This window comes from Cotesia typhae, unplaced genomic scaffold (genome assembly GCF_013202065.1).
Source record: "Cotesia typhae breed Kobodo isofemale line unplaced genomic scaffold, CoteBio_Ctyphae contig_20, whole genome shotgun sequence".
Lineage (NCBI taxonomy): Eukaryota > Metazoa > Arthropoda > Insecta > Hymenoptera > Braconidae > Cotesia > Cotesia typhae.
In genome coordinates this window covers 3,012,334-3,025,880 of record NW_027423725.1, presented here as the reverse complement: position 1 = coordinate 3,025,880, position 13,547 = coordinate 3,012,334, and the positions used below count along the sequence as shown (strand labels likewise).

At 29.1% G+C, this 13,547-nt stretch overlaps 2 protein-coding genes across 4 annotated transcripts in view; both read left to right on the top strand.

Annotated features, from left to right (window-relative positions):
- Nucleotides 1-13,547, top strand: part of LOC141538038 (major royal jelly protein 8-like) — an 82,010-nt gene that overhangs the window by 63,358 nt on the left and 5,105 nt on the right. Inside the window, exon 1 of one of the 3 annotated variants that reach the window (XM_074259300.1) lies at nucleotides 11,001-11,130. The exons of 1 other annotated variant lie outside the window; for it this stretch is intronic. The gene's annotated coding sequence lies outside the window, so the exon portion shown is untranslated. Of the gene's footprint in view, nucleotides 1-11,000; nucleotides 11,131-12,960; nucleotides 13,181-13,547 lie in introns of those variants that run through there. One more of the 3 variants, XM_074259298.1, reaches the window with a different exon arrangement.
- On the top strand, nucleotides 2,397-5,845 carry LOC141538285 (uncharacterized). Its single transcript, XM_074259667.1, has 5 exons — nucleotides 2,397-2,550; nucleotides 4,181-4,218; nucleotides 4,579-4,652; nucleotides 4,741-5,423; nucleotides 5,571-5,845. The coding sequence occupies exons 1-5, from the start codon at nucleotides 2,397-2,399 to the stop codon at nucleotides 5,843-5,845; spliced, it is 1,224 nt and encodes a 407-aa protein (XP_074115768.1).

Genomic DNA, 13,547 nt, shown 5'->3' with positions numbered 1-13,547 from the left:
AGTAAAATGCAGGCCGTCAATAATATCTTTTTAGTAATTTTAAACATTTTTCAAACTATCCTATTAATTAATAATATTTTCGAGAAATGAACGTTACGCAATAAAAGTAGAAACGTTTATCGCATAAAATTATAAATAAATTTACTTTGTGATGGTTGACTGCCCGGGAGCGAAATAAGAACTTGGAATTACCGCTCGAGTTTGTGTCTTACTTTTACCATAGAGTCAAAAATGGAACAACTGCGCATGTGGTATTAATACCTAAACTTTAATTTTTTTTTTTTTTTTTTTTTTTTTTTTTACGACGATATCCAAAAGTAAGTTAGAAGTTTTAACTTTCAATTAGAAGCTCAATAAGAAACTTAGCATTGCGCGTGAATTTTGTTAAACATCCTTGTTGAAGAAAATAATTTAGGAACTTTTTATTTGACTCAATGTTTCATCTTGCGTAGTTATGAATTTATAGAGATTAACAAAACTTGTGTAAAATTCTTGAGTTTTTATTGATAGGACAAAAATTGTCGGTAATTTTAAAGCAGGGCATTATTCAAAAAGTGCTAGTGAATCGGTGGAAAAAGACGCTGATATTGAGTGAGGACATCAGGAAGTTCTTTTACAGATCTTTCAAAACCTTTTTATGAAAGAACTAAAAAAATTCATTAATTTCCATCCCAATAGTAATTTTATTCATATAATAATTACGAAAAATTATTCAATTATAATCTAGCACCACCCACCATTCAAACAATCAAATCGATCTTGATCAACAATTAATAAAACTATGACCTTTAGATCAAAGTAATACTACGATTTATTTTAGTGAAAAAATAATTAATAAATATATTTATATAAATATTAATTTACATTCCTTTCATTCAAATTGATACAAAAGCAATGTACTTGAGTCAGTGGAGCATTAAACTTTAATGATCAACGTGTTACAATGTCAATAGATCATACTTTCAAATTATTTACACGCTGATGTTATGTATTTAAGCTACACTAATTATAACGAAACATTTTGAATGTCATAGTTAAAAGTTTAAAAAGTAACTTGGCTATTATTTGCTCTCAATTCAATTCTTTCTTATTATTCTATTGACACGCTCGTTATTTTTTCGCCGTCACATGCTAAGTATAAATGTATACACAAATTCTCACTTGACTAAGTTCATACACCTCGAAACTAATGTATACAATAAAAACTACAGGTGGCCTAAAAAATATTTCATTAATGGTACATTAAAAATCTCATATTTTTTTATAAAGTGTCATAAATTTTTCATAAAAAAATTCGTTACATTGAGTTATTTATTCTCAAAATAAAACTCTAAATACTTTACATGGCCATAAATTTTCTTAAAAATTTACTATCTAATTTATATTGGAACCTGTGGTTGGAAGGTTGAGATGATATAATATATAGGATTTATTTGGGAAAAATATTGTTGCAATTTATTGACTTTATTAATAAGAAAATACTCTAAGATACACAAACAAATACTTTAAAGATTTTATACAGTGTAGGTACTCGATAATATTATAATACAAAGGTGGACCGATTGTCACGGAAGTTCAGTTGACACTAACTCTGACCGCTGGCAACCCAAAAAGTACCGACGGTACCTCAGGTCATAAAATTGACCCTTCCCTGCATCCAAGTATAATGTGTCCTGGCATCACTGCATCTACAGTATCGTTGCTATTTTCAACAATTTATGATAAAACTAATCGCAGAGGCAAGAAAGCTACTTCACCATTTATTAGTAACAATACCCGTGTAAAAAAAAAGTTTCCTGAAAAGTTCCGGAATAGTTTCTGATCCGGAACGTTCCTATGATAATACAATCCGGAACATCCTTGGAACACTTTTGCAATATTCTCGAAATAGTTCTGGAACATTCATGGAACACTTCCGGAACATTTCCGGTAAGTCTCCGGCAAATTTATAGAACATCGCTGAAATACTTCCAGAATAAATTGGGAATACTTCCGGAACATCTCCGGTACACTTCTGGAACATTTCCGAAATACTTCTGGAAAATTCCTGAAATACTTCCCGAACAAATCGGGAATAGTTACAAAGAGAGATTCCTGGAATATTCTGAGCGTGTCCCCGATGTATTCCTAGTATATTTTGTAAGTATTCCGGATTTGTTCCGGAAGAATTCCAGAAATGTTCCATAAGTATGCCGGAGATGTTCCGGAATTATTCTCGATTTATTCTGAAAGAAATCCAGACATAATCCAGACGTTTACCGAAAATGTTCCAGAAGTATTCGAGAGATGTTTCAGGAATATTTCAAGCATTTCCCTGATGTGCTTCTAATATATTTTGTAAATATTCCCGATTTGTTCCGGAAGTATTCCAGGAATTTTCTAGAAGTATTTCGGGAATGCACCAGGAGTGTACCAGAGATGTTCCGGAAGTATTCCCAATTTATTCTAGAAGTATTCCAGCGATATTCTCTAAATCTGCCGGAGATTTTCCTGATATGTTCCTGAAGTGTTCCATGGATGTTCCAGAACTGTTTCGAGAACATTGCAAAAGTATTCCGGAGATGTTCCAGATTGTCTTATCATAGGAACGTTCCAGACCAGGAACTATTTCGTAATTTTTCAGGAAACTTTTTTTTTACACGGGTAATACTTTCTACACTGAAAGAAAAATTTCACGATAATTCTAGAAGGTAATTTATTTTTTTGTACAAAGTAATTTCAATATCTTCAAAAAAATACTTGGTATCATATAATACGATTGAAATGATAGTGAAAATAATAAACAGTAACCCTCGGAGTAACTTGATAAGTATGTATGCCACCCTTTTTTATTGAGCCTTTTGATCTAATAACATTTGACAGTAAAACCACTAGTTTGTATATCTTTCCCACACGTGACTTGCTCGTGAATCTTGCTCGTCATTATATTATCTCTTTATGTGTTATATCTATATACCATCAACCATCAACCATGAGAGTACGTGAAACATATGTATCACAACAATTATTCAATCCCATTGAGAATAAGCCTTACATAATGTATCGTCCCAATAGACTTTATTATTTCTAACAATGAGCTCTGTACTATATTGATTTGTACTAAGCCGACCATACTGAGAAAATATTGCTCCCGATGATTTTTAATGGTCTAAAAATGAGTCAGGATATGTATGAAAATATTTTGCGACAGTAAAACATTTTGCGTCGTTGTTTTAAAAAACTTAATATTGAAAATTTTTATGTTAAATCTTTAACAATTTTTTGTGTTGATTTAACATTTATTGTGTTAATTCAACACAAAATTTTTTGACTGTGTATACTCAACAGTTCCCACAAAAAAATCAAAAAATTACAATAAGTCATTTTTTTATTTTTTATGAGCGATAAAATAATTATCTTCTAAATTAAAATAGATGAAAGTCTTGAAGTTAGTCAAAAGTCGAAACTCGCAAAAAACAGGCCACGATTCATTATTGGTTCAAGTTTGTTTTCTTCGCTAAATTTGATTATTTATGAAAATAATCAAATATTGCATGCTTTAAGTGCGAAGTGCGCAGGTATGCTTTACTCTCGCCTGAAAATCATGATTTCGATTAAAACGTGATTTTCATAATTTAAACATAAAAAGTTATGTATAAAAATCATATTGAGATAAATGATAACAGCTACAGAATAACTATAAACAAGCAGAAACTATACATACATGGTGGTATAATTACTAATTGTTTTATCATCTGTTGAAATTTTTTGTTAGCTCGACCTACAGAGGAGACAACACCACTCGCGGGAAAATTCAAACAAAAAAAAAGTATAGAAGTCTTTATGAAAAAGTTAACAAACCGTAATGTAAACATTCAATCTAAATAATTTGTGTATGACATGAGCGCTTAAGGCATGATCATTTGGATTTTCCAAACTTTTGATGTGAAACATCTATAGGCTCGCTTGTAAACCGAATTGTTGGCGTGGCGACGCTTGCCATGGCGACGGGTCGCCACGCTATACTAAGGTATACATACATATATTTTATGTGTCGTAGAGTGTACGGTGTGGCTTCTCACTCAGTTCGACGTTGTTGTTTACTACGGTACACATAACCTGCGTTTTATTTAATTTTTGACAATAAAATATGTGTGATAGTGATAACTCAGAAGATCAAAGTGATCAACCTTGTGCAAAGAAAGTGAAACTACACTATGGCATACTACCAAGTCATCAGTAAGTAGATCGTATTTTTCAAGTGTCCATAAATGTAATTATTATATTTTTATATTTAATTAATTATATTCATATTAATCATATTAGTAATTATATAAATTATACTAAGATTAATAATTATATAAATTATATTAATATTATCTTCAATTAATTATTTTTTTATTATTCATGAAGGAATTTAATATGGAAAAATTTATTAATAAAATTTATATTTGCAAATCTTTAGTCATATATTGCAATAATTAACTAAGATTTGAGTTCATGAGTATATTGAAGCCACACTCAAATTTTTTTTTCTTTTTCTTGTGCATTTTAATATCATATTTTTTTAAATATTTGAGTTCCCAACAATCATCACAGGGATCACAAAATATTATTATTGAAACTGGACGCCACCCTGATCAGTTAAACACAAGGCATACTATCAATGTTGTGTAAGACTTTATTAATCGAATAGTACCAGACTATTTTAATTTTTATCTTAGATTTTATTATTATTAACATATTTATATTTTTTTTCAGAGTAAACAATAGTAAAAGAGAACGTCAAAAACAATACAGGGAGCGGAACAGAGAAAAATTGAGTCAGCGTGAAGCGGAAAAAAGGAGACGTCTACAGAATGCAGAAAGTATTATAGAATTACATACTTCTCCAAATATAGGAAATAGAGAAATAATTACAGAACCAATAATCATAATAGATGAAGTAAGTACAAATTCTCGAAATTTAACTGGTTTGGGAGAAATGGAGCATGAAGTGTTTGACATATCTCAGCAAAATTTAAGTAACCTATCAAGCGCAAATATTACGGCAATTCCGAATAACTACAGTCAATTTAGATACCATACAACTGATTTTATGAACTCCAGAAATAAATTAACCATATACACTTTAAACTGTCAAAGTCTCAGAAAATATGCTGCTGATTTACAAGATTCTATTTGCAGAAATAGTAACTTTTTGTTACTAACTGAAACATGGTGTCCTGCAGATGAAGCAGTTGACTTATGTAACTTTCATTGTATTGCAAAATTTAAACGACAAAATGTTAGAGCCGCTGGAGTGGCCATTTATAAAAACAACAACACTTCACATGTTACTACACTCAACATGGATCTAGCAGTTCAAAATTCTACAGAAGTTCATGTTTCCCAAACATCTATTGGTGAAATGTGTGCTTCACATGTTAAACTAGAAAACGGAAGTGAATTAATTATGATTGTAGTATACATTTCACCTAATAACAAAATGGATCATATAATTTTATTTTTACATGAAACGTTATTTCCTTATAGTCAAAGAGGTTCAATAATTTTTACAACGAATAAACATAAACTACCATTAATTTTAGCTGGAGATTTTAATGTAAATTTTGCAAGAGCTGAATCAATGCCATTAATGACATTTCTTCAAAAAGAATTTCAATTGCAAATCAACAATAATCCAAGAGAATCTACTACCAAATATGGAACAACAATAGATGCTGTATTTGTGAGATATCTTGATGATGTTTCATCCAATACTTTTGTAACGTACTTTAGTTATCATCGACCAATCGTCATAGTAATATCGGCAGAGGAAACATCGAATATAACTATTACTGAAGTCACAGATGAAAATATTTAAATTGTGGCCACTTGATATTAATATCAAATTTTTATATCACATGTAAATAAATGTTTATTAAATAAAGTTACCATTTTCTGTAAGAAATTCGTAATACTTCATTTTTTCATTAGGCTATATTTAATTCCTGTAATAATATTATCTTTTATGCATATTACTTGTACACACACGATGTTTCACATCTGCCAGGCGTCCCATGACGGCTCACATTTTTTTTTTATTATTATTTTGAACTTTGGAGGAACTTATAAAGATATAGATAGAAATAAGAAAACATTTATTTATTGATGACTCAGTAAATATTGATGTTGCTAGAGTCATTAATTCCTGATGAACCTTATAAGAATTTGACGCCAGAACTATATTAGTTTTTCGTATTATTCGTTTGATAGCCCCCATTTTACGTTTAGTAAATGGCGTAGAAATTCTTTTCATGACGACCATATCCGGGTCGATGAGTCATAGTTTCGCCTATGAACATAGAACACATTGAGAATAGCACAAATCGGACCGGAAAAGAAGAAGAGGATGATAAATGAAGTCAGATAAAATGATTCTTGCGCGACATCAGACACGAGTCAGCCACTCGTCTCAATCGGAAGCTCGTTGTTCTTCGCCACCCTTCGCTTAACCAATTCACCAGTGCACTTGCTATCTTCATGGTAGGATTGTTATTATAACTTTTACTATAGACCAGTCATCAACCCTCTATATCCAGTAAATTAATAGCGATTCATTCTCGAGCTGCTCATCATAAATTGGATGCATGGCGGATGTGCGAATTATCTTTTTACAGTCCATGAGGGTAGGGTGCCCCTTTTTTTAACTTGTCAGTCAATTGGATATTTAGTTTCGTTTAGTGATTGTTGAATGTTTTCAGATGAATTTTAGAGGTTGCAATTTTATGAGCTCCTACAAAAATAATGTATGTTTTTACACTGAAAAAAAAATTTTTATTAGGATAAAAAAAAGCCAAATTTATTAATAAATTACTATGTTAGCATATAAGAATAATAAATCGTATATCGATACTGCTATTCTAATACAACGTATCCCACAAAATTTGACAATTTAATTTTTTTTTCAAAAATGGAATCAAAAGTATTATGCTAGTCGTATTAAAATTTTAAAAGTCAAATAGTTTAATTACTACTTTTAAATAAATATTTTCGTCATTCGAATCCCATTTAATCAATGTTAAAAATGAATCGTTTTTACCGTCTGCTGTAAAATTTTCTAAATGTGGGATACGACGTATTAGAATGGCAGTATCGATACTATATTTACCCTTTGAGCCTTACGGGCTCAGATGGTTAACTAAACATATGTTGTGATAAGTTATTTGTATGGCATGCCAACACAAAAGTTTTTGTTTGCAACCGAACTCTTTCGTTAGTTCAATAAAAAAGTTTAGTTAAATTAATAATTCGGTCCATTGAAGCAACAAAATTGTTTTGTATACAGAAAAAAAATTTCTTGACGCGAGAACAAAATTCTTGAAGGAAAACCGAAGTGGCGTTGGTCGAAGTAAAAATTTTTCTTGAAATTCTATTCTTGGTGGAAGCTATTTTTTCTCAATTAAAATTATCATAAATACTTGATACAATAAATTTTTATATTTGATCAAGATTTTTAGATACTTTAGGAAAGCAGTGCAACCTGGTGCAAACGTAGCACAAACCAAAATTATTTTAAGACTCTTTTAAGACACCAAAAAAAATTCCGTGAGCAGATTTTTGACATTTGCTATGAAAATTAATTTTTAAAATGTAAATTAACTTAGCAGATAGTTGATAATTTCAAGAATTTCTGTTATAAATAAATGATGGCAAAAAAAAAATTATAAAAAAATTGATATTCAGAAATTTTAAAAAACTACAAATGCAATTTTTCAAAAATATTTTTTGGAAGAAATTTGTTTTCTAAAAAAAATTAAAAAATTGTCAAGTGACAGCTAACTTTGATGTCATATTTTTAGACGATTCTGCAAGATTTTAACCGCACCATTTCTGAGTACGTTCTTTTTAAATTGATTTTGAAACTGTTGAAAAATTATCCTCCGACAATTTTAAGACTTTTTTATGACGCTCCATTCTAATATTCCGGAGCTCTGTCACCGTGGGCTCTAAATATAAAATAGAAATTCATCAGTACTCGCGATTCATGGACCCAAAATTTTATACTGTATCTGTTCCTTATGGAGCTACTATCTTGACTAAAAAATTGTCGAATATCAGCGAAAATAGATAAGAGTGGACTTATTATTCTAAAAGATATTTATATAATCAATAATTCGTTATCAAAATGATTTTTACACGATAAATATTAACTATGACACTGTGACTCAAGAAATAATTTGTTTTGTTTAAACTTGTACTTGTAGTGCAGAGATCGATTTAAGTAAAAAAAAAATCTTATCAGTTTAACAATAATAAGTATCTTTTGATCTAGAAAATAGAATCCTATCAGAAAAACCCAAATGTTATAAATGAATTATTTATTTAAATTAATAAATCACTTTGATTAATCGTGAGTATTCTTCTGTAAAATGAATTATTTAATAGTTGTAATATTTATGTATTTATGATAAAAAGTGGTACAAATCTGTAGTGGTATTACATAAAAGCGACTGAGAAAAATCACACGGGTTGTCAGTACCAGTGCAGGTTCTGTTCAATGAAACACGTGTCTTTGTATTATTATATGGCGTGGGACTGAGTTAGTCGTGATTTTCATTGTAAAGGGTCGATTGTATTGGCACGCGTCATGTACGATCATCATCGTCATCATCATCATCATCCCAATTTTTTTATCGATTCGCTGTACTTTTTTATAACTGCAGTTCTCAGTTCCGCTCATTTATGTTCACAAGAATAAAAACAAAATAAATAAATAAAAAATTGTAATCGATTGTTCTTTATTCGAATATTTATTTTAGTATTAGAGTAAAGAGGTGAATTTATTTTCTCACGATAGTGAATAATATTAAGCCCGCATATCACCAGGTGGTGGTCCACCAGAGATTTGAATTCAATTCAATAGAAATTAAGATCTATGATGTGATGATATACCCGTATAATATTATCGAATATATTTAGTTATTATATCGTCTGTGGATTGTTTATTTTTACAATATGATGTTATGGAAATAAATATTAATTAAGAGAGTTTTGACGTAATTTTTTTATTTGTATAAAAAATATTCTATAATTTAAATTATTTAAAACTTTTTAGAACTTAGTATAAATCTCTTTGATATAAATTAAACTTATATGTCAAAATTATTTGTACTCAATATACTGTAAAAATTAACAAAAAATATGGAAATTCCAAAATAGTGAGCCGATAACGTTCATATTATTATGAACAATTGATAATGATAATATTGATCGTTATTTATTCTCAACGACTACGTTTTCAAATTCAATGTTATTTAATCCCCGGCTCAGATTGTTGGATAATTGTTAGGCTGCAAAACTTCGTTTATATCACCGAATATTTCTGCTCTACTCGCAAGCGTGGAGCGCGACTGTGCGTACCCTTACGGCAGATTGGCGAACTAATATTCGGACTTAAAATAATTTCTTCTGCGTTATGAAATTTTATGATTTACTTGTTTATTAATTAATTAATGAATTAATTTATAATTTTTTTTTAAAAAGCTAAACCAACCGTAGTCAAGTGATTTTAAGGGGTTTTTTAAATCTTTCATTTAAGGGGTTAAATTTTAAAGGGTTATATCCATTTGCAATTTTAAAAAAATCGAAATTTTTTTTGCATATTTTGAATGTATATATTCGAGAATATTGTCTGTAAATTTCAAATTAATCCAATAAATAGTTTCGGAGTAATGAGCGTATTTGTAAAGACGTCTCCGAGCGTTTGAAAGTAGGCAGAAACGTAACTTTAAATAATAGCCAAAACTTTAAATGCGTTTTTCTCGAAACGATGTTTTCAAAGTCGGTGAGGAATATTTATCTGAAACGGCTTGACCGATTGACTTGAAATTTTCACAGGATCTTCTTAGATACTTTTGTCAGGTAATGATAGAAGGAATAAAGTTTCTGATAAAAATTTCGATTTTTTAAGTCACTTAAAAGTGTAAATTTTCATGCAAAAAAATTATTTTTTTATTGGGAAGCCACCATTTTGTCTAAAATCAAAATTTTGACTATTTTTTTGATAATCAACTCTATTTATCTATTCTAAAAGTAATCCTTTTGGTTTTTTTTATTTCAAATAATTTGGATCAGAGATATCTTCCTCACCGCCAGACACCTTTTTGTGGAGGACCTTCAGGAGATCTTCTACAGGAACGACGGAACCCAATATTTTTATTAATAAAATATGAATTCTTAGAATAGGTTAAATTCGCTAAATATTCATGTATTTTATGTATATATTCAATAAAAAGCCTCTCCAGAAAAAATTAACAAAAAAACATATTTTTTCGAACTTACAAGTAGAGTTTGTCGTTGAATCATGTGACGTTACATGGAGTTTACACTGTATATTAAAACCATAATTTCGTAAGTGACTCACATGTAAATAAATAGACTACGTAATTCCCGAGCCTCGAATTCCGAACTTATTTGACCTCACACATTAACATAGACCTTGAAAAAAGAAAAAATAATAATAATTAATCATTCCGATAAACTATAACTCGCTCAAAACAAAACATTCAATGCGTAAAAAAATTAGTTCAAAATACATTCCCATCAAAAAGTAGAATTATCTTTCAACAAAAAATTTTTTACAAGCCGTGAAAACTTTTTTACAATATTAAAATTCAAGCAATAATTCACAGACAGAAGATACTTACATAAATATTCTAGTTATTGTCTTTAAATTTATTTCCCCATCAATTAACTTAACGTCATTCAATTATGCTTAACATTGAACTTGACAGTTTCGAATATTTTTATAACCTATTTGCATAAATACACTTAAATAATAGATTTATCAATGTTATAGGAATACTTTTAGTTTTATTACTGTTTTTCTGAAATATACAAACATACAAAACTAAGCATGCGTAATATTTCCTAATAAATCCTAACAGCGATGATTATTTATTATCACCTCATTATCGCCTTACTAATAATATGTATTTGCATAAATAAGAACGTATGTCTTTGAAAGAAACAGCTGTCTAATCGTCAATATTGCTACATCAATATTAACAAATTGATATATTCTAGTTGATTTTTATTTTATCGCTAGTCTAGTTTTGACAGTGTTACTGTAAGTGACTTATGATTATTACCTATATAACTTTGGAGGTATAGTTAAAATTTTTTCTTAACATTACATTTCATATTAGTAAATTTTTTTTACAAAACCTTTTATCGTAAAAACAATCTAAGTGTGTATTTTTAATAACAATTTTTGAGTACCAAAAATTGATCGTAGTGTTGGTAGATAAGAATTTTATTATTACTTTCAATAACAACCTAAATCTACGACATACATAGAATGTTGTGTATTAATAGCAATTTTAGAAAATAAATATGATTCATTGGAACTATTTTTTATATAATGTTTGATATTAAAGTAAGAAAAATTGTTATTGGGTTCTACGATAATGATAGTAATAGCAGTAAGAAAAAAAATTATGTCAATAAGTAATAATTTAGATTGAAAGTAGGACTGATTGAGAAACTGTTTTCAAATACAATCAAATTCATTAATGATAATTCAGTTTTTCATTCATAAAAGTTTTTAAACGCAATTGAATAATTCAAATCGTTCGGAGTATTTATTTATAAATTGATAAACTTCAAAGCGAGATGAGCTTTAAAGTGTCTCAGTAATGTTGATAGCGTTTTTCAATTGTTTATGTCATTTTCAACGCCAAGTTTTTTAATTAAAAAATGCTCGTTGTTGATAAGAAAATAATTTACGCGGATAAAAATGATTTTTTTTTTAAATAACGAAAAACAGAATTTTGGAGAAACATGTTGCATTAACAAAATAATTTGTTTTATCGTGTAAAAAATTTCAAAAAAAAATTTTTGGGAATAGAAGCTTCATTTTTCCGGATCTGAAATCAATAATTTTTCTCATGTTTAAAAATTTTCAATTTTCATACTTAGAAGGTAATCCTTTGTTAAACAGTTGATGTGACGATTTCATTGTTGTCGTATTTCGTTCGTATGGTATCCACTTTTTCAACGGTTACCATTGATAAATAAAATTTGTAAAAATTTTGATTAATTAAATTTTTGATAGTAAACATTTTGACAAAAGCGCGCAGAGCGCGCTCGATTTTCTAGTAACATTAAATTTACAAAGCAAAAACTTAGAAAATTGGAAAAAATATTTTTATATGCTCCTTCGAGCTTGCAGAACAAAATATATGTATAATTAGCGACTTAAACTATTAGGTTTTCAGGATTTACAGAAAAATCTATTTTTTGTTATACTCGCTCCAAAAGTACAACTTTTGAGCGCTGCGTGGTGTCCGTAAAGGGACTCTTTTCTAGAGACTCTACCATAGCCTAGGCCGTGAAGTTTTACCCCCTCCTTTTTTTTACAAACTTTTCGAGTACACCCAGACGAAATTGAGAGAGATTGTTTCTGTATTTTTCTAAAGAATGACCGTGTGAGCCGTGCACTCTTGGACTTTCCAAGCTTTTTTATTATACCAAGAGATCGAAATTAAAGACAGTGATTCGACTAATTAACAAAAAAAGCAATTAATTGTGACAAATAATAGATTAATGAAGTCAAAAACTACAAAAGTAATCTGAACTCTCGTTAATAAATATGTTTTGAAAAAAATCTGTTAATAATAATAATTATCTTTCCTACAAATAAAAAATTCGACAATCAGTCAAGTGTTTTTCTTCTTATATAAAAAAAAAAAAAAAAACAGAATTTCTGAAACACCTATTGTATACAATTATCTGAATATGATTATACATAAATACACGGACGTCAATGAACGAGAAATTGGTTGTATTTAGATTAGCGTGTATATGCTAAAGAATCTGTATATATTTACTCACACAAGAAAAACTGAAGAAGATAATCATTAAATTTTATCCGGTTCTCATCGAATTCTCATTTAGTTTCTCGGCAACCGTCTTCACGATCTTGGATTTATATATTCTCGCGCATTTCGACATTAGGACAGTCTTTTCGGTGATTCCTGTTGATCAAGTTGTGCTAATGCATAGTTTATTTAACAATAATAATAATCACTTCCATCATTATTAAATTTTATTGATTAAAATTTTAAGTCAATAATGTAAATATCGTGATTTTATTCAAAAATTTGATTGTTCGTTGTGATTTTTATTTATTTTTTCGTATTTACAGAATATAATTGTAAGTAAAATCCAAGTACAAAAAATTAATTTGATTATCAATAATCCAATGCAACTTACATCAATAATTTTACAACCAAGCAACTGATTGACGGAAAAAATCATGAGACAGTTAATTGAATATTTTAATTGCAAAAATTTAATTGCGTGCTTAATTAAAATTATACAAGGAAATTGTAGACAATTTTGTGAAAAGTCTGTTTTTATTACAGATGAATCTTAATAGAAACCGGTGGCGTTAGCCGAGTGGTCTATGAAGCACTTAGATTGACTCACCGGCCAATCGTGGGTTCGAATCCCAAGCTGATCTTAGAATCCAGATTGGAATCAAGATTCGAAACTTGCCGCGTAGATTAACATTTTCATAA

Bases quoted from the DNA above. Each gene is read 5' to 3' on its own strand.
- LOC141538285 (XM_074259667.1), top strand. From the start codon at position 2,397: ATGCACCAGGAGTGTACCAGAGATGTTCCGGAAGTATTCCCAATTTAT. The intron at 2,551-4,180 runs GTATTCCGGAGA...CCTTGTGCAAAG, and splicing joins GTTTCGAGAACATTGCAAAA to AAAGTGAAACTACACTATGG. The intron at 5,424-5,570 runs GTGAATTAATTA...CATTAATTTTAG, and splicing joins TGTTAAACTAGAAAACGGAA to CTGGAGATTTTAATGTAAAT.